This window comes from Neofelis nebulosa, chromosome 4, assembly GCF_028018385.1.
Source record: "Neofelis nebulosa isolate mNeoNeb1 chromosome 4, mNeoNeb1.pri, whole genome shotgun sequence".
Classification (NCBI taxonomy): Eukaryota; Metazoa; Chordata; class Mammalia; order Carnivora; family Felidae; genus Neofelis; species Neofelis nebulosa.
In genome coordinates, this window is record NC_080785.1 from 165745423 (window position 1) to 165766024 (window position 20602).

Below are 20602 nucleotides of genomic sequence, written 5' to 3' on the forward strand. Positions count from 1 at the left end.
GACGTTAAAGAGATTTGTCAAAATGGAAAATAATGCCGCTTTTCTCACTAATTTTCTTTTATTTTAAAACTTATTTTTCATAAAAATATATTGTTTAGCTAAACCTTTGCTGACTTACTACCTTAAGTAAGTTAACGTTTCGGTATTTTCTTGGTTTTAATTTCTAACGTGGTAAGTGTAGCTCTCAAGTGTTGGCTGTAGCCAACATTTACAAAAGCTCTTGGAGCTCTTCAATAATTTACAAGCCTGGAAAGCGGTCTCGAGACCAAGAAGCTTGAGCACTGCTAGCATGTGATCGTGGAGCCATGTAGTGAGATCGGCATGGGTTTCTCCCTCGTCTCTCCAGCCTGGGGCAATTTTAACCCAGGACTGCCTGGCAGGCCCTGGTTGACTCCTCGTGGCACAATTGGTTTGTGTCTTACCTCTGCCACTAACTTGCCCAGAATCTTGGGCAGCATATTTGACCTCTGTTCCTGCATCTGTAGAATGGGGATGATGCTCATCAAGCCTGAGGGTCATTGTTGAGGGAGAACGTGTGTCGGGTAATTGACTCACTGGCATGTGGAGATGTGCTGTCAGTTACTACCGGATGTTACTCTTCTGGTGGATGTCCAAGTAGAGCGAAAGCTGCCTTTGGATTATAGCCGTGTTTCTCCACTTCAGCATAATTGACATTGGGACTGGTGGGGACTGTCCTATGCATCGCAAGATGTTTAGCAGTATCTGTGGCCTTTATATGGTGCCAGTGGCACCCCCTGCCCCCGGTCACGACAAGGAAAAACGTCTCCATACGTTGCCAGATGTCCCCTTGGGCAGAATCGCCTGAGTTTTAAGAACCCCTGGGTTAGGGGAGTCCATTGAGTCCCAAGAAACTACATTACCCAATCATCTGACCTACTGAGGTCCTAGGATGCTGCACACGTTTAAATACAGAGCGTGGGGAGGGAGAGGAGAGGTGACTCACAAAAGCTAGGGACCACCCCAGTTCATCCCGTCTGACCCACTGGGAACTTACTTTGGTGTATAATGTGAGTTAGGATCTAATGCAGTATTTTCAAAATAATTAATGCAAAGTTTTTCAACCTCAACACAGTTAGCATTTGGGGTTGGGTTATTCTTTATGGTTTGGGGATCCTCCTGTGCGCTGTAGGATACTGATCAGCGTCCCTGGTCTCCACCCACTAGGTGCCATTAGCAGCTCCCCCGCACTGTGATAACCAGAAGTATCTCCAGCCATCGCCTGCTGTCCCCAAGGGGCCCATCACCCGTGGGTGAGAAGCACTGGGTTATGAAATGAAATAAAACTATGCAGGAATAGATTGTTTACCAACTGGAATTTAGGGCTCACCCTCCCAACCTTTTTCCATTGTGGCCTTTTGGCAGATGAGTGGGATCATGTACTTCATATCCCTGTTAAGGAGGAACCATGACTTTTATTCAGCACTGTCTCAAGTTCAATGTAAGGACCTTCAGAGATGCTCTGGGTTCGGGCCATTCCATTTCACAGGGGCTGGGGCCAAAGGCCATGTAAGCAGGGAGAGTCAACTGGGACAGTGTGCCTCCTTCCATTCTTTGGCCTGGGAGCCCACGGTCAGTCATTTGTGGTGGGTCAGGAGCACTGACTTCATGGGCACGAGTTCTCCTCCGGAAGACTGGCCCATGTAGGGCACTATGCTTGGCTGTTCCTCTCAAAGAGAACATGGTATTTGCAGAGATGGGAGTGGTTATTCCATGCACGTGTTTAGAAGGCAGGCCTTGCTCTGTGTAGTAAGTTTAAAATGCCTTTGCTGTAGTTGAACTCCCCCAGGTTTGCCACACAGAATTTCAGGAATTTGCTGACCCAGAAAATGGCTGTGTCACATTTGTAATAGCAGAGTGGGAATGGGGCACGTGGTTTTTGCGAATTTGGCTTTCTCAGGTTGTGAGGACACAGACCACCCTTTACTCAGAGGGGAAAGGACGTCTCGTAGTGTTGATGGCGGTAGCCCATGGGGATCCAAGAGTCCAGGGCCTGGATCAGTCATTATCAGCACCATTGGAGGGCGCCCCTGCTTGTGGGGTCTCATTGCCACAGGAGACAGGCTTGTTTTAGCTAACAGCGTCTGCCGCTGAGTGAGCAAGGCGTACTTTCACGGCCCCTTTACCATCCTCTGTGTTCCCACAGCTGAGGCACCAGCCGGCTCAGTCTCCACAGTCTGCCAGAGTACCCACTTTGCCCCGTCTCCAAGGCCACAGGACTAGCCCGGGTTGCTATTTGCCCCACCCGTTGTCACCTAGATGATTCCTGAAGGCTCCTCACTGGTCCCCTCTTTTGTGCTTGCCTCCATGAGACCTGTCCTCCTCGCCACCCCCAGGGAGATGTCCCCCAGCATTTAATTACCAAACCTTTCTCACACACAAAAATAGGAAGAATTGTGTGAGGACCACTGCCAGCGAGATCCTTTAAAAATACAAACCAGGTCGGGGCGCCTGGGTGGATCAGTAAGTTAAGCATCTGACTCTTGATTTTTGCCCAGGTCATGGTCTCAGGATTCATGAGATCGAGCCCCGTGTCGGGCTCTGCGCTGACAGCCTGGAGCCTGCTTGGGATTCTCTCTCTCCCTCTCTCTGCTCCTCCCTCCTTCTGTCTCAGAATAAATAAATGAACTTAAAAAAATAAATACAGGGGCTCCTGGGTGGCTCAGTCGTTAAGTGTCAGACTTCGGCTCAGGTCATGATCTTGCAGTTAGTGAGTTCGAGCCCCGCGTCAGGCTCTGTGCTGACACCTCGGAGCCTGGAGCCTGCTTCGGATTCTGTGTCTCCCTCTCTCTCTGTTCCTCCCCCACTCACTCTCTGTCTCTAAATAAATAAATAAACAAACATTTAAATAAATAAATACAAATATAAACCAGACCAAACTCCCCTCCTTGGTCTCCTCCTCTGGCCTCCCTTTAAACTGGATAAATCCAGACCCCTCACCATGGACCCCAACCCCACCTACTATGTTTTTTCTAACTCTCCAGCCACATTAGCCTCTAAATTCTTTCTGTCCTTAGGACTCTCGTACCTGGGATGCCCTCTGCACATTCACCTGCCTTACTCCTTTAATGTCTCAGGTTCAAATGGCACCTTAGGGAGGCCATACCCAACCATCCCCCCTACAGTACCCTTCTCCCGGTACTCTTTCCCACCACCCTGTCTTGTCTTCCTTATAGCACCTCTTGTCCACCGTTCATCCTGTCTCCGGTGCCAGACATGGTGTCTGGCACATGGTAGAGGCTCAGTAAATCGTGTGGCTGCAAAGCAGGGTTTAACTGGTTAGCCTGCCTTCAGGTCAGGGCTTGAGGGATTCTGAACAACTGAGCATTTGAGTTGTCCCGGAATCTGGGCAGCTTCGGACGGGGCCACATTTTGAGGCATTCATTCATCATTGTTGGGGACCTGGGGGTTGGATCCAGTCCTTGAATCCATGACCCATGCTTTAAGGTGGCATCAATGTGCTTGCCGTTTTCTGGGTATAATTATAATAATGATAGTAATGCCGAGGTGGAATCCCCGCTGTGTGCCAGCCGCTCCGGAAACACTTTGTGTGCGTAATTCCATTTAACCCTCCCTGGGACTGCCTGGGGGACAGCACCATCCCTGTCAGATGGCCAGGGAACAGGGAAGGTAAGTTGCGGTGCCCAGGATCCCAGCCACAAGTGGTTGAGGCCAGTTTGAATGCACACAAAAATCAGAGCCCGCATTTCATCAGTTTTGGTCTGCTGCCTCAGCAGAAGTTCTGTAGTCCTTAGGCTTCCGTCCTGTGGGGGTGGTTTCCGTGGTCTTTCCTGGAACTTTCCCCCAGCCTTCGGCCACTTTTATTTCACCTCAGCTCTGCCTGTGTCGCGCCACCTAGCGGCAGAGTTAGAAACGTGTGGCAAAACTGGCTCCCTGAATTGCGTTCTTTTGGTGAAGCTGCTGACTTTGTATGATTTATTTAATAAGTGTATGGGGTTTCTCTTGGATTCAAGGCGCAGAGGTGCCCAGAGCACAGGTTCTGTCACAGCCACTTACAGTCTGGGCGACTGGGGCGGAGAGGGAGGGACAGAAGGGCTCGACTGCAGGGCCGATTTGTGTAGAAGGCGGCAGAGTGAGGCTTGGCCCCTGGGCTTGGCCCCGGGACCCGAGGCATCCAGCTTGGAAGTCAGACTCGGGGTTCTGGTCCCAGCTCTGTCACTTACCAGCTTTGGGACTTCGAGCAAAGCACTATCTGTCTGAGGCGTCTCAGTCTTATCTCATGATTTGCAGGTCAGAGATGATAGACAGTGTGGACATCACAGGAATGTGATGACATGAAATGAAATGAGACTGGGTGTGTGAAGCACCTGCTGCTGGGTCTAGTGAGGGCCGTTCAGCAAACGTGGGTTGCGTGTTGTTCACACTGTTGTTTGAAGTATGGGGACACAGCAGTGTCCCCAGCATAGATTACAGCCTTGAAAAGTGGCTTGGATTTCAGTAGGTAAAGATAATGGCAGGACGAAGAGAGCATTCCAGAAAGAAGTGCGTAAAATAAAAGATAGCATCATCTCCAAAACTATGCCCTGTATGATCTCCCTGAAGCCAGCTGGGAGTTGCTTGGGGAAGAACATATTCTAGTACTGAAAAAGGAATTAAGGGGCCCCCCACCCTCTCCTAGTTGGACTGGGTGGCCACTGAGCATTTGGGACACCAAGATCAAGAGAGGCATCACCTAGCAACAGCATGTTTGAGATTGTCTATTCTTCACCAGAGAATTAGTTTGCGAATAGAGTTGACACATCAGTGACAAATTCACCTTTATGTTGCTGCGCTGAACTGTTTATAATAATTCCTGAGCAAAGAAATGACTTGAAGGGTTGAGATAGAAAGTGTTGTAGGATTAAAGCAGTTGTCACGTCTTAACAGACTGTTATTTGTGTTGCCAAGATGCTTTCCATATTTTTTGCACAGATAAGAAGATTAAGACACATCAGCCCAGGATTAAAGCTCATTTTACACAAGTACCTTGCTGACATTTTGGTCAAGAATTCCAAGTGGCTTTCCAGATGGGGGCCGTTTCCTGGCAGGTGTTTGAGTCATCATTTAGGAGGGGAATAAACAGAACAGGCAAAGATATTCCAGATTCCCTTCTCTGTGTTTTCCTGGGCCTACATATTTTCTTCTGTTTAGTTTAACAGGCAGTCCTGAGAGACAAAGGTTGGAGGCAGCCACTGGGGGTGCCAAAGCTTGTTGGGAGGGCGGGCCTGCCGGTAGTGTCTGTGTACTTTACTTCCTGCACAGCGTGGAGAGAATGGGTTTTCAGCTTAGATTCTGAATATGTTCTGCAGGGCATTGTGTGGTTGACACTGGGAAGATGAAGTCAGTGTACCTTGTCTCACTGTAGGGCGTCCACACATGGGACTGTGCCTTCATTCTGTCTTTGGCCATCCTAGGGATCTGCTGTTGGCCTAACAGCACCCTTGTCTGAGGCAGATGGTCACCCCAAAACTCATCACACACCGTCTGGTTTCCTTTGTGCTTTTCTGGAGTGTTAACTGACAGCTGCTTTCTTCCTGATGTTATTGCTTCTCAGAAGAAAAGAGTGTCCACATCTTAAGCTCTAAGGCCCAGCCAAGCGGGAAATATGGAAGGATGCAAAACCGAAGTAGTAACTTCCCCCTTTGGCCCTGGTACCTGGCTGGCAGCGTAGCTCAGATGCAGTTGGAGACCTGGCGGCACCTTGGGTCACTCAAGCCTCTGAGTCTCCATTTTCTCTTCTGTAAAATAAAGACCTTTGTGTGGCCTCCCTCCAGAAGTGGTTGCAAAGATTCAGGGAGGTGAGGGATATCAAGCATGGAGTGCCTGCCCAGCCCGTAAATATGCCCCCTCTGACTGCTCACCCACGTATGAAACCATCCCAGGGTTTTGGGAAACCCCAACTAGGAATGTCCTTGCTGTGAATCACATGACACAGGCTGGCAGAAGTCTAAAGATGGGATCCCAATCCCAGGACCTCCGTTACCCACAGGTGGAGAAGCATTCTCTTCTGTCACGGAGCCGCCTCTGGGGTCCAGGCCAGCTCCGTGCTCTCCTTCCCACGCTTGCAGCCGGTGGCAGGGACTCCACCTCCTTTCCTCACATCTGGGCAGTTGCCGTCACCTGCTTGCCCCCCAAAGGGTTCTTCTTCCTTCTTACACTGGCTTCCATGCAAAACATTCTTGCTGCACCCCTTTCCTCCTTGCATTCTTGCTGCCGCTGAGATAGGTACATATGTCATTTTCTCTTTAGGGTTTTGCCACCAGTCAGCTTCTGGACAGAAAAGACAAAGTAAAACCCTGAGTCCTGGTCCCTGGCCTACTTACAGGGGCGGGGCCAGGAAGCCCAGTGTTTTAATCCTCTCAAGTATGGGACTTGTTTAAAACTCTCTCCTTTTGAGCCTCTTTACCACTGTTTGAGGAGGTATTCTATGGGCCCTCTCCCTGACACAGATATCATACACCAAATTATGGATGTGACTTTTGGGTAAGACTTTTAGGACTTCCTTCACCTACACCCAAGGCATCTGAGGACTTTCTCTATGAGCCGGGGCCCCAGCTCAGTTCTGCCCTAGGAGAAGGGCCTGCCTTCTTGGAGGTACCCCCCCCACCCCGAACCTTTTACCCAGAGAGTTGTGCTCCCTGTAGGGAGAGTGGTCTGTGGTCCCTCGGGTCAGGAGGGAGCCTGCATGTCAGGGACCCCCGCCTTCTTTCTTTGGAGCCATCTTTAACTTGTGTCTTCAAGAAAGGAACTGCCTGAATGATTGGTGCTTACCTTCCAGGAGCTTTTACACTAGATCTCGCAGATGTAGATGTGCAAACCTGGGATCCGGTGAAGGCAGGGGGCGCACTGTGCTCCTGTGGCCCTGGGCTGGGGTGGTCTGTTTTCTGTCTGTCCTTGAGGGTCGGGAGTCAGCTGGTGTGTTGCAAGCATTAGTAAATTAGCAGGCACAGAGCAGACACCACCTTGACCTTTGAGTTCTCCCGGTGCTCCTCGCTTTCTGCTGCCCTCCTCATCCCCGTTCCTGGTCACCTGGCTAGATGCTGCTGTCCTTCTGCTTGGATGGCACATCCCTCTAGAAACCTTCCCGGATCCACTCCTTTTCCACACCCTCACCAGGTTGGATGCCCCTGCTCCGCACTCGAGTCACTTTTGTGCTGCTTCTGTGTTGCAACATTCAACTGAAGTCTGACGTCAGCTCTTGGCAGGCAGGGGACACATCTCTCCTTGTCACCACCACACCCTGGAGGCCAGCATGAGGCCTGGCGCCCAGTGGGCACTCGGGTGTGTGGAGTTGCCGAATGAATATTATGATTGAAGCTATGAATGTAGCGAGATGTGCGGCAGGCGGAGTGGTTCCCAGGCTCTGCTGGGTGGCGTAGAGTGTCCTGTCAGTCAGGGCTGTGTCAGCAATGCCCCTGGGAGCAGCACCGGCCTGAAGATGGGTTAGGGGGGTGTGTGTGGAGAAGTCCCAGACATCTGGCAGAGGTTTGAAACAAGAACTCTGCAGCCTTTCTGTGACTGGGCTTGCCTGTCCGTGTTGTCACCATGACTGCAAAGACCAGATCCAGGACGGCCCCCGTCCTCAGGGATTACAGCTGGGCAGTCCCATTTTGCATCTGTGCCTCACAGTTGGGTGGAGGGTGGCACGGGACGCAGGACCAGAGGGAGAGCAGGTCCTGTGGGCCCAATGTCCCGGGGGTTCACTCCTTTCTGCTTCTGGCCAGTGCCCCCGACCCTGCTGTTTGCTGGGGATTGGGAGGTTGGGAGATGTTTCCCGCCCCGGGGCCTGATCAGCATCTGGGATCACAGTTGGGCTCAGGCTAGGTGCCGCCTGGACTGCGTGAGCTGAGCAGGAGCGTGTGGAGGAGGGTTTGGACGTGGCAGCAGCCACCGTGGACTTGGCACGCAGTGTCATTGAGAGCTTCACGGAGGCCAGAGCACCTCCCACATTCCCAGCCGGTGGAGCCCACTGTAGTGGGAGCCACTCGGGGGCTCCGAATCGCACCCCACTTCACACACCAGTGTTGGCCACGGCCATCCACAGGATACAGTTCTCACGCCTCACATCGGGGAGGGGATGAGGAAAGGGGTTCCCTGGTCATACAACTTTGGGGAACATTTGGTTAAGCAGGTTTCTTTACTGTTGATTTTCTTAACCCTTGCTGTGCTGATGTGTTGAGCCAATGCCCCAGGAGAGCTCCTTCTTTCCAAACTCCTTCCATCAGAGAGCATTTTACAGGAACAAAACAGAACACCTGGTTGACAGAATCTGGATCAAATTGTTGGCATTTGATTAACATTTTCATATTTTCGGTCTTCATGGTGGCCCGGGTATGTCTAGAAATCTCTGGTGGTGTTTTTCCCTTTGCTTGTGACAGACCGGCTGGGCTGGGAATTCAAGCAAAAGTCACAGAAGCCTCATTGCTCTGTCCCCTGTTCATTCCCCAAACTTGGGTTTCAGCTGGCTGAGTGAAGTCTGCTTGTCCAGTGACATAACCAGAGGCAGTTTGATGGGAGCCAGTTAAGAAAAGTCTGTGGCTGCTGTGGTGAGTGTGGGGCGCTCCTCCTTGGAATGGGGTGCATCCGAGTTGTCCTTTTGTAATGTCAGCACTAATTTGCAGACTTAATGGACGTCGGCCCTCCTGGAGCCCAGTGGAAATGAAATCTGTGTGACTCTGGTGCTTTGTGTTTTTGGTGGAGAACTGACGGAAGTTTGTGGCCACATTTTGGTTAGTGTAGTGGTTGGGTTTGTCACAATCACCAAACCATCCATCAGTGGGGGTCCCAGAGGGCCTTGACCTCACCGGTCACCATCCTAGTGACATTTCATTCCCTCGAACCTCGTGTTGAGCGTCTACTACGTGTGTGGTTCTGAAGGCACAGCGGTGAACACAACAGAGCCCCCCCCCCCCCCCCCGTTCTTCTAGAGCTGCCAACGGGGTGGGGGGAGGTAGATGTTGGGGGGGGTGCAGCAAACAAATTACCCCCCACAAGCTCCAGGCCACGAATACAAACACACCCATCCCATCCCTTTTCATCAGGTGTTTTACCCTGAGGTTTTCTGCTCCCGACTTCCTGTTCCCCATTGTGCCTGTAGAGCCTTGCACAGCTTAAGGGCTCAATAAATACTGGCGTGATTACATAGCAGCTAGTGTTACACGTGTGAAAAAGTGCAGAGGGGATTCAGTTCAAACATTTATCGGCTGCTGCTTCGTAGTGTGCACCGGCTGATGAGCCGGGGATGCTGTATCCGTGGTCTCTCCGCCTCCCTGACAGGCAGCCTCAGTGTGACCTGTGGTGGGTGTAGGCCGAAAGCATGCCCAGGCACACGCACAGGGGGCGGGAATGTAGATCAAACTCGGAGCTTCCAAAGGGATACGGTGCCTGTGCCCGAACGAGTGTAGGCCACGGAAGAGAAGAGAATGTGCTCCAAGCAGACGTCCAGAGCGTGACAGACCACAGGCCGGGCAGTGCCCGGGTAGTGGTCAGGTGGGGGCCGCCTGTGGGGGGGGGGGGGACTCCGCCCCGTCTGGGAGGGCGGTGCTGCTTTAAGTGTGTGTGGCTTCTGGCTGCCGTGCGTACCCTGGACTTCAGGGAGTGAGAGCGGAGGTGGGGAAACAGCAACAAGGCTCTTAACTACCATAGTGATGGCCTGCCGAGGGGGTGGAGGACCCGGGCCGGGATCTGGTGAGGGAGTATGGGCCGGGGTTCCGGTTCTTCAGGAAGCCGCTTTCACAGCTTGGCCCCCGTGGCCCCTCTGTTGCCTCCCTCCGACCCCAGCTGAGCAGCGTGCCCGGTTGTGGTGCAGAGTTGTTCTTATCACACGGGACCTCTCCCTGCTCGTGCCTTGACCTGCCCTGTGGCTTTGTCCTGTCCCGGGGACCCAGAGGCAGCCCAACTCTCCCTCGTTTGCCCAAATCACTGCAGCCCCTTCTGGGTGCCGACATAATTCCCAGCACCAGAAAGCTCTTCGTCTGCCATCCAGTTGGTTCTCTGTCTGTTCTAGTCCTTCCTCAGTGGCCTTCCATCCATTTTCCCCAGCACCCCCTTACCTTTACTTCTCCCTCCATCCAGTATTTGTTGATGCCAAATATTGATCTCAGACCACGAGTCAGCAAGGGGAGCTAGGCGGTCTCCGATCTCATGGAGTTGATGTCTTAGTAGGGGCGATAGAGCATAACCCATAAATACTTAGTGTATCTGGTGGTCATATGTCCCGAGAGAGAGAGAAAGAAAGAGAATCTGTGCTTCACCGAGAGGCCGTGCAAGCTTTCTTGTACAGAGTAGTGTGTGTGTTTAGTTAAGTCTGCGGTGGCTACGCCTTTCCTCTCAGGCTGGAGGCTGTTAGAGAAAGGGACAGAAACTAAGCTCAGACTGGCTTAAGCAAAAATCAGCATTTGTTGGCTTAACTGAAAAGTCCAGTGGAGGTGAGGTTAGCTCTGGGCTGGGCTGGACCCACGGCTTCCACCAGTTTCTCCAGGATTCAGTTTCCTCCTCCATCTCCAGCTCTGCTTCCCACTGGATTGACTCCGGTCCAAGGTCCCTTTTGGTGACGTGACACTGCTCACAACCCCAGGGTTACCTTCCACCAGCTCTGCAGTCCCAGCAGACACAGAGCACCCCTTCCCCAGCTCCAACAAAAGTCCTAGACCCAAGTCTCATTCACTGTCAGTGGCCTGGGCTTATTTACATGTTGTGTCCCCTGGGGGAACGTCCTCAGACCTAGAACCCAGGGGCGAGGGAGGGGTGGTTCCCCAAAGAAACGGGGAGGGGTTGGAGGGATGCAGGGCCGGCCCACACTCACAACTCCCTCCAGTGTGCCTTAGCTCCTTGCAGCGGCTGGGAGTCTAAGGCATAAGTGAGGTCCAGGCCTGGATCTGCAGCCCTGGATGCTGGGCTTGTGGGGTAAAGGGCAGGGCCCGAAGATCTCTGGGGATCCCCATAGTAGAAATAGTGTGGATAAGCTGCTGCTGTCCCAGGGCCCCTCCACCCCTCCGTTGCTGGCATTTATTGTCTGGCATAGGCACATTCGATCATTCATTCACGTGGATTTGTCAAGCAGCACCAACCCCTGTGCCAGGGACATGGCTGCTTAGGGAATCGTGGAAGCTTCGTAGGCGACCCTTCTGTCCCCCAGCCGCCTCCCTTGTACTTTGGTCTCATCCATGTCATCCACCCCAGTGTTCGTCGTGGGTTGTGCGTGGTGAGGACTGTCACAGTGGATCAGACTCAGGGACTCAGGTGCTGCGTGGAGCACAGTGGAGGGAATGGCCGCCATCAGTGGGCTGTTGCCCCCAAGTCAAGACCAGTGTCTGTTCTACTTCTCCAAAGAGTGAAAATTTGGGGGGATGGGAGTGGGCCAGTGTGCTTTCGATCGTCTCAGTCTTGTCCCTTTTCCTCCTCCCACCTCCTCCCCTGCCCATCTTTAGCGTGGGTGATCGCCATTCCCTCCTGACTAGTAGTGTCTCTGTATAGCCTCCTCCCCACACTGTTCTTTGAACCTGAACCCAACTCCTTTTACAGCACTTTCCCGAATCTTTAGCACAGAGATCATCTGCCCCTGGGGCTCCCCGTCACTTTACAAGCCCCTCTGGCCTCTTCTCTTTGGACTTCAGCATAGCCACTTCTTCTCAGGAAAGTTCTCCTGACTCTCTAGACCAGCCGCTATGACCAGCTCCCCACACGACTGCGCTCTCGAACCAGAGGTTGTGTCCCCTCCCACCTAGCGGTCCTACTGGGTAAACCTGGTGTAAGGGAAGGTTTTCTGTTATCCTGGCTTCCCAGGACCGAGGGCTCCACAACAGCAGGGCTGTGCGGTGCTCCCCATATTCATGATCCCCCTCGCTTCCCATCCATTGTCTGCTCTCGAGGCTTTGAATGCTGACAAGGGCCCTGGGTGCACCCAGAGCCACCATACCCAACCCCCAGGCAATGAGGCAGGCAGCATCCGGGCCTGCCCCCACGGGTGAACGTAGTCCTCACCCACAGTCCCCGCTGCCATCCACGCAGGCACGAGTGGCAAAGGGCTGTAGATTCAGCTGCCCCTGGGTAAGAGAGAAATGGTGTTGCCTGAGAACAATAGGTCTCATCATGTGTCTGAACATTTCAAAGGGTGTCTTCCTTCACAACAGCTATGCAAGATGGACTCAGAATTTTCGCAACCTCTTAAATCCTTTTTTTATTTTAACGGGCAGTCACTTAGAGATCCAGGTGGAATGTCAGGTGACTCAACCAGGGTAAGCTCTCCAAAGAGCATGAGCTGTGTGGATAGAGGTTGCAGTCTGGTTATCCCCCGGCCCCCGCTGGCCTATAAATTAAAAAAAAAAAAAAAAAAAAAAGATAAACCTAAACTAGTCTTCAGCATTTGAAATTCAGGAGATGCCACGTAAAGGTCTGACATCTCTGTGCCACATTCCTGCAAGGCCACGGTTGATGGCGCAGAACGGCATTGCCTTGGATACCCTCAGCGTGCCGCCCTCCCCACCACTCTCTGTCCATCACTGGCATGGCTGTTCTAAGAGAGTCTTGCAACCTTTTTCTTGATGTATAACATGCACCAGAAAAGTGCACACACCCTAACATTAAGTGTCAGATGTTCACAAACAACACGCCCCCGTGGCTACTTTGAGAAACCATTTTCTAAGTGATTTTGACGTTCTTTGGAGTTACTAGTTTTATATCGGGTTTGGTTTTTGCTTTTAACTTATTACAAACAAATGCAGCTTTGTTTACTGTATGAATATAGTGTTGGGGGGAAAACAACCAATTTTTCTTTTTGCAGAAAAACCTGCCATTGCTCCGCCCGTCTTTGTGTTTCAGAAGGATAAAGGACAAAAGGTAAGGGGCCGGTATGTTCTCTCGTCACATGATTACTCTGATCTGTTTTCTCCCAGAGGTCTCTCCCAGGTCACAAGGCCAAGGGTACTTCTCGTTTAAGCCTTCACTTTGAGCTTGAAAGGAAAAGGTCCTGTGGCTTTAAGTTATCCTGGTGAGAGGTTAAGACGGGCGTGTGTGAAAAGGGTTCAGAAGCCTTGCTATGAACAGTGGTAGGAAGCTGCTTTCTAATTGTTAATGGTTCATTTTAGAAATGCTTCTGTACATTAGGAAGAGTAGGAGAGAAAAGGTAGAAGGAAGGGGGAGGGGGAGGGAAGGAGGAAGGAAGGAGAGCGAGTAATGGTGGTTCAAGGGGAAGACAGGACCTTTAAAGATTTTAGGGAGATATTTTGGCCCCCAACCAACTTGGCAGAAATGCATTTAGAATAATTATCTAGTACTTGGCTTGCATTATGTATTTACCATCCATCTTTGTTCTTTGTTGCCTTCTTGCTCTTGGATTTCAAATGTCTCGGTTGCGCTGATGTTGGAAATACCTTGCCTAACTCCTAGCAATGAATGAGCTAGCAGTTCGTCAAAGGCCTGATTGTTAAAGGCCTGATTGGTGCCATGGTAGCGTTCTGATGTCGCATGCTGCCGTTTACCTACAAGTCGTTGATTTTATGTCTGTCCCTGACCAATCAGTGTGGAAGATTGGGGTTGTGTCCAAGGTAGTTGATGTTCTGTGGTGATGCTTCCCAAGCTTATATGAGGACTCTACTTGGCCAAAAAAATAGTTGATCCCTCCCACCCCACCCCTCACCCCCAGGACAGCAGGTATAATTTAATACCCTTTGCAAGATTTCAGAGTGACCAAAGTGCTAGATTTGGTGTGTTTTGACGTCTGTTTGTATCTTTCTTTTCTTTTCTTCTTTTTTTTTTTTTTTTTTTTGTTTTTCTTCTTGAGAGAGCGCAAAGTACACACGAGGGAGGGGCAGAGGCAGACAAAGAATCCCTACCTGGTTTCACGACACAGGGCTCGATCTCAAGACTGTGAGATCATGACCTGAGCCGAAATCAGGAGTCGGATGCCCAACTGACTGAGCCACCCAGGTGCCCCAAATCCATTTACATCTTGTTGATAAGAACAGATCCGTTCAAAAGCTCTCCTTTTGGAGACTTGTGATCCACAGGCGAGGTGTCTGCTAGATGCCCGGTCCTCTGGTGGCGTGGCCAGCCCTGAAGTCCGGGACCGCTGGTCTGGCGATTTGGGACTCCTCACAGCCCAGCTACTGCTCCTAGACCCTGTCCCTCGGTCTGAGAAGAGAGGCCAGGCTTCTGTGTGGCCCACGTTTTCCTGGACCTTGTTCAAGTACGGTGCCAGGAAGAGAATGTGTGTGCGCGCAGGGGGGCAGGAGGGAGAAGTGGTGTCTTAAACCCACGAACACACACACATACCCTTGCAGGGTACCTTCTTGTGAGCCGGGGCTCGTGTGCTAGTCTTGCTCTCATGTTAAACTTTCCCATTGTTTGTTCTTTTGCTAAAGAGAGAATGACAGCACCCAAGGAAACATTCTTCCTGTTTCGTCTCAGTTTTCCAGGTGCTGTTTTCAAGACACATCAGCCCTCTGGGGTCTCCTCTCCCCTGGGCCTTGACTAGTACACGTAGCTTAATTACAAGTATCTCTGTCATTTGTCTTTTGGGGGTTCGCTCACAGAGAAGGGGCTGGTGTGCCTTTGCTAACTCTTAGAAATGCATGTGTTCAGTTTCTGTTTCAGATGTGAAAGTTGCTTCTCTCAGGCTTTCTGTAAAACGAGGATCTTTTAGAATTTTGAATGTTTTTATGATCTTTTGAACCACTTTGAAACGGGTCGGCAAACTAAGGCCTGCCACCACCGCCTGTTTTTGTAAATAAAGTTTTATTGGCACACAGCCATGCCCACCCTGTTCCCAGTAGCCGAGGCTGCTTTCCAGCTGTGACAGCAGAGTGAGGTAATTTGGGCAGAGACATATGGCCCACAAAGTCCAAAATACTTAGTAGCTGACCCTTTACAGAAAAAATTGGCCGACCCCAGATTTAAATTTAGGCATTAATCTTTCAACCCGAAGACTTGGACAGCCAGCAGGAAGAAACACTAAAATGTAGCATTTGTTCGGCCAAATTTAGAATGTTTTTTAAATCTCTGACTCCCATTTCAATACTGTTTTCACGGTCGAAGTGCTTCTTGCCTGCAGCCTTGTGGTTCGGAGGCTATAACTTCCACGTATTACCTCCAGCAGGTTGGGGTGAGGCTGAATCAGAAGAGTAGCTAGGAAACTGCTCAGCATCATGTTAAAAATGTGCAAATGTAGTTCTTATCAAAACATTCACTCCGAGCCAACTCTAAATGGGCTTCTAAAAATAACTGATCTCCGGTTCCTCAGAGTTCAGCCCTCCACTTCTGCCGGGCCTGCGGGACCAGATCCCCGGCAGGACACGGGAAGTCTCTGCGTGTTTGCGAAGGAGGGCCTTCTGTGACCGTCCATGAGGGCAGCTGTCTGAGCTCTTGGGTGGGTAGTGGCCAGGTGGAGGTGGAATCTTCCTTTCTTTCTCTGCTGCTTATGACGGCTCAGAAGCGAGGCGGCGCTGCAGGGAGCAGCCGTGGCACTTCTGACAGACGAGGGTTCGAGCCTCATTCAGTTCCCATCTCCCTGGCCCAGGTTCCAGCCCGTCTGCTTCTCACGTTGCAGAAGCAGAGCTGGGAACGGGCCGCACAGGCTGCTCTCGTTTTCGTTTCTCCTCTCCTGTCCACCTTTGTATTTTGAAAATATTCAGTCCTGGGGCGCCTGGGTGGCGCAGTCGGTTAAGCGTCCGACTTCAGCCAGGTCACGATCTCGCGGTCCGTGAGTTTGAGCCCCGCGTCGGGCTCTGGGCTGATGGCTCGGAGCCTGGAGCCTGTTTCCGATTCTGTGTGTCCCTCTCTCTCTGCCCCTCCCCCATTCATGCTCTGTCTCTCTCTGTCCCAAAAATAAATAAAAAACGTTGAAAAAAAAATTTTTTTTTAAAAAAGAAAATATTCAGTCCTCAGAAAAGTTAGAACACTGAGCCTGCAGACGCCGGGATGTCCTTCACCTGGCTTCACCTGGCCTCAGCGCGGACATCTTTGTCTTAAATGCTGGAAGCACTCGACTATAGGTGGTGCCCACCTGATGCTTCTCCCCTAAATCCTTCTGCAGGTGCCTCCTGGGAATAGGGCGGCCCTCTCCATGGCCCCAGAGCTATTGTCACTCCTAAGCAAGTGATGCTTATTTTAGAAATGTCCTTCAATATGTAGGCCATATTTATGTTGTCCTAATCGTCGGCAAAATGTCCCTTACGACTATCTCTGGAGCCCTTTCTTGACCCACAAAGACCAGGAAGTCCCACTGTCAAATGTGGGACCACTGACTTCCCTTTCAGTAAACTGTCTCTAAACCACCCAGCGGGCTGCCCTTCAAAGAACTTGTGTCTCCCCTCCCCCTGCCAAGGAGAACACTCCACAGGCCCAACTATTCTCTGAACCATGATTGAGGCAAAAGATTTGAAATCAAAAAGAGAAAAAATGAAGCTGTTAGCCCAGGCGGGGTTTTTGGTTTTGTTCAGTAGCAAAGCCATGTGGCGTCTTCTGTCAGTCCTAACCACAGTCCAAGTTGCATTAACAGCAGGCTACAAATTGGTGGCGGTGGCCTGCCAGTGGTGGCGTCTCTTAGTGTCAGCACAGGTTGTCAGATCCCCCTATTGTTCCCTGTTAGAGAAAGCAGTTGACAGTTTGAACTCCAGCCCTAACGCCGAAAATCCAGTTGGACCCAGACCCAGAGCCCAGCCGACAGCCCGGAATCGTCCTTCCTTCCTTCCTTCCATGCTCTCATGCTTCCTCAAGAGGGCGCTCCTCGTGAACGGCTTGCCTTCACGTATTTCTGTTTCTTAACTGCCTTGAATGGAGACCCATTTGGTTTTTTCTTCCTTTTGATGTAAAGAGATTTTCGAGACTCCTTAGGAGTGTGTTTCATTGATTGTGACGACTGATGTTTCTTTCAGACACTCTGTCTTCCGAGTGTATTACTCTGCAGGGGTAAGGCTTTGTGGGAGTTGCACTTGGCCTATGGGGTAACGTCTGCTTGGTGGAAAGACAAAGCAGTTGCAGAGATGCGGATGGGCAGGAAGGAAGGGGTCACTCACTGAATGCTGCCACAGTATGTTTAGACCCAGTTTCAAAGCTTACTGCTGATTAACAGGCCTATCCTGTGTGCGCGTGTGTGTGTTTTGGTTTTTGTCAGCCATGTACATTTCAGGATGATGTCAAAGTCTCCCAAAATCTTGATGCCAGAGTTTCACAAATATGTTGAAAAACTACAGGCCCTGTCTTGGTTCTCTAGAGCTCCCTTTTCCTGTCCAACAAAAATACTCAGACCCAAGTAGAAAACGCTGGAATGGCATATGTGTTTCTTTTTGGTCCTCCAGTTTAGCCGTCATTTCAAGTTCAATGCCATGAGAGCATTTGAACATTCGTGCTCTAAAAGCAGGGGTTAAAAAAAAAAAAAAAAACCCAAGTGGTTCTAATTAGAGATAGGCCATTGTCCACAGAGCTTATGGCTTAATGTTCTCTTATCAGGTGTTTAATCTCCAGCCGTAAAGTAGCACCCAACTGGTGCATGGGCCAACCTCTGCATGTTGAGTGGGTTTGAGGGACAGCTTGAGAAGGAAGGCTTTCGTGTCTGTGCTTCTCCCCTTTATAGGAAGAATCGGTTTTGCTGACTTGTTCGGTGTATGAATGAGCTCACATTTTGTTGCTTTTGCTTTCCTCAGAATGTTCAAAAGTTCTCTCAAGTCGTCTTTATAGAGTTCCTTTGATCCAACAGACTGGCATTTTAAGGAATAGCCCCCAAGCCCTATCTAAAGAGGTTTTAGTCACTTCACACTCAGAAGAAGAGTGGCCAGGTCTGTGGAAGGACAAGGTAGCCACTCAGTTCACAGAGCGAGAGAAATAACTCCGTGTTGTGAACGATGCCAAGCGGGAGATTTGGGGACCAGAGCCCATCTGTTGCAGGACACCGGCTTTGTAACCCATTCCTCAAGAGCTCCCGTTCGTCCCAGAGCTCCCGGTCCCTGGGAGCCCCTCCAGAATCCCAGGAACCACCTCGTAGGAAGCCGGGGGTGTTGTACCTTCAAGAACAAAAATTTCCAGAACCAGCTTTCTCTTACCCTGGCTGTTTTCTAAATACACCCTTGCCAAGGTTTTTGGGGTGAACGTGGGAAAATCCTAGGCCAAGGGTCTCCCTCCTCCAGCTGAACTCCCACCCATCTGATAGAAAGCCAGCTCTCTGTGTCTCTGGCAGCTGGTTTGGTCACCCCGCATCTGCACTCACTGAGGTGAGAAAGCGCTCCCTTTATCTCAGGTTTAAGCGGAACGAATTGGAAGGTGCTAGAAGCACTGTAAACCGTGTACACTCCGTTTTGTAGGCTATTCCAGGCCTGCCTCCCCTCCCCCACTTTTTTGATGGACAGAAATGGTGCTGAGGACCAACTTCCCTCCTCAGTATCCTTGCAGAGATGGGTCATCAACCCCTAGAGACAAATGGACATAACCGCCCCTGTTCCCCTCCGGTAGAGGCCCTGCCCCCATCTTGGTCTCCAGGAGCGTCGTTCCTCGCTCACAGCCCATAAGCACAGTAGCTCCAGGCTGCAGGTTGTGGAAATGGGGTCCCAGGCCTCCTGCATACCTCAAAGCTCCCTGCAGAGTTAAACAGCAGCCAAGTCTGCACTCATTTTCCATTCTTTCATTCTGGAGGGCCAGTTTCGTCGGGCAAAACACAACAGCATGTGCCAGGCTTCTTGTCTCATCCTCCCAGGCAGGGGCTGCTGAAGTCTGAACGTCTCTAGCCCTTCGATCCCCGCCCACCCCTTGCCCTGTGTTGCAGCCTTTGTTTACATTGAAGGAAAATTGTCTTTTTTGCTCCCAGTCCTCTGCAGAGCAAAAAGACTTGTCGGATTCGGGAGAGGAGCCTCGGGGGGAGGCTGAGGCCCCCCACCATGGCACGGGTCACCCCGAGTCAGCTGGTGAGCATGCCCTAGAGCCTCCTGCCCCCGCTAGCGCTTCAGCCAGCACTCCTGAAGCCCAGCTTCTTCCTTTCCCGCGAGAACTGGCAGGGGTAAGTCCACCTCCACCCAGCACTCCACGGCCTGGGGGTCCCAACCCAGACCGGCCCCTTTCCCTTTGGGCTCCTCAGGTCAGACCCTAGACCGCAAGCAGCCGATCATAACTGAAAAGATGATCATGATCTCTGCAGCACCCTTTAATTCTTGCTGCCAGAAAGTCAGGGAAGATTGAGTCCCCTTTTTCATTGAGACTTTCTAAACGGGGGAATTTATATACACCCCTAGCAAGAAGCAAATCCTGTTGCCTGAGAGAGACATAAGGGGTCAAAAGAGGGATTGAGTAATGGGGTAGAACCTTCCAAATCAAATTCGACCCCCTCTCCGTCCTTCCATTTTTCTTTCTCCTCTCCCTGAATTTGGGCGTTCAGGTTCAGGGCCTTAGAAACACCAGTAGCCCCAGCTTCCTTGATCTAGAGGAAGAGGAGGTGTCTAAAGCAGACTGCTTTGCAAGACCAGTTGTGTTTGGACTGTGGTTAGGCTGTGAACTGCTTGTCTTCAATCAAAGCAGGAAGAAGAAAAGACTCTTCTTTTGAATCCAGAGGGAACCCCTTGAGCCCTTTATCTTTGTATTGAGAAGGCTTTTGAAGATTATAGGTGGAGAAGATTGTGAACTCTCGAGAACAAGAAATGTCTTGAGTGTTTGGAGGTTGATAAAATGGGAAAGGTAAACATCACCCTACATTCAGGATTGAAAACTCCACGTGGGTACCTAAGACCCCCATTCTGGCAGGGAAAAATGACTCTTAAGGAAACGAGGAACCCTGCTGTGCACACCCGACACTGGGTAGCCATCCAGGGTGTCACAGTCCCAGACCTTCAGCGATCCCTTGTGTCACATCACCAGGGTGCTTAAGGAAATGATGAAAATTCAGTTACAGCCACCAAACCCTGGGACACACAGGAAGAAGTGATGTTCAGCAGAGGTGAGGTTGGAGGCCACTTGGAACATTTTGGAGGAGTCAGTGTGTAGTGGAAGAAGAATAAACGGCCTTTACCGTGTGTCGGGCAGCAGTGACAGGGGCAGTCCCTCATGGTGTACAAGTGGGTTTGGGCCCAGTAAAGATTCCGGCCGGGAGGCACCCACACCAAAGTGTTCCAGGGGTTCACAGGCAAGCACAGAACTGACAGAGCAAGAATTAGGAGATGATCACTTTTTCGGTTGGGGGCCCAGCAGCTCCTGGAACCTTCTGCTGAGCAGGTATTGTGAGTTATTGTGCCTTCAGCCTTCGCAGGCACAGGAAATCGTGTCCTCGGTTCCCTGAGAACAGACGACCTCCGTGTGGATCTGCCCAAGAGGCTCTGGGGCCCTTGGCTGCTGTCTGGTTTGAACAGCACAACAGCTCACAGAGCCGCCTGTCACTCGAGAGGCTGAGGGTTTTCGATTGAGAGTAGCAAATGGGTAGGTCACAGAGGTGGAGTCGCAGCAGCTGTTCCTCCAGAGGCACACAGGCTGGTGTGGGGCTTATCTAATGCCCATCTGGTAAGACCGGGGTGGGGGGTGGGGGTCTCACCTTCTGCCTGCGGCCGGGCCAGGTGGGGATTTCTGTAGCCTGGCCGATGGGACTGGACTTCTCAATTCTTGTGGACTTTGGGTC

General features: G+C 51.2%; 1 protein-coding gene and 1 long non-coding RNA gene across 9 annotated transcripts in view; both read left to right on the forward strand.

Moving 5' to 3' along the window:
- Nucleotides 1-20602, forward strand: part of RANBP3 (RAN binding protein 3) — a 56731-nt gene that overhangs the window by 7820 nt on the left and 28309 nt on the right. For 4 of the 8 annotated variants that reach the window (XM_058728305.1, XM_058728302.1, XM_058728304.1 and 1 more), the window contains exons 2-3: nucleotides 12800-12855; nucleotides 18812-19000. In XM_058728305.1, coding sequence (XP_058584288.1) covers nucleotides 12800-12855; nucleotides 18812-19000 — 245 coding nt within the window. Of the gene's footprint in view, nucleotides 1-12799; nucleotides 12856-18811; nucleotides 19001-19512; nucleotides 19672-20602 lie in introns of those variants that run through there. The other 4 variants (XM_058728309.1, XM_058728306.1, XM_058728307.1 and 1 more) reach the window with 3 other exon arrangements.
- On the forward strand, nucleotides 201-5794 carry LOC131510775 (uncharacterized). Its single transcript, XR_009261181.1, has 2 exons — nucleotides 201-2459; nucleotides 2517-5794. It is a non-coding gene; the product is annotated as an uncharacterized LOC131510775 (long non-coding RNA).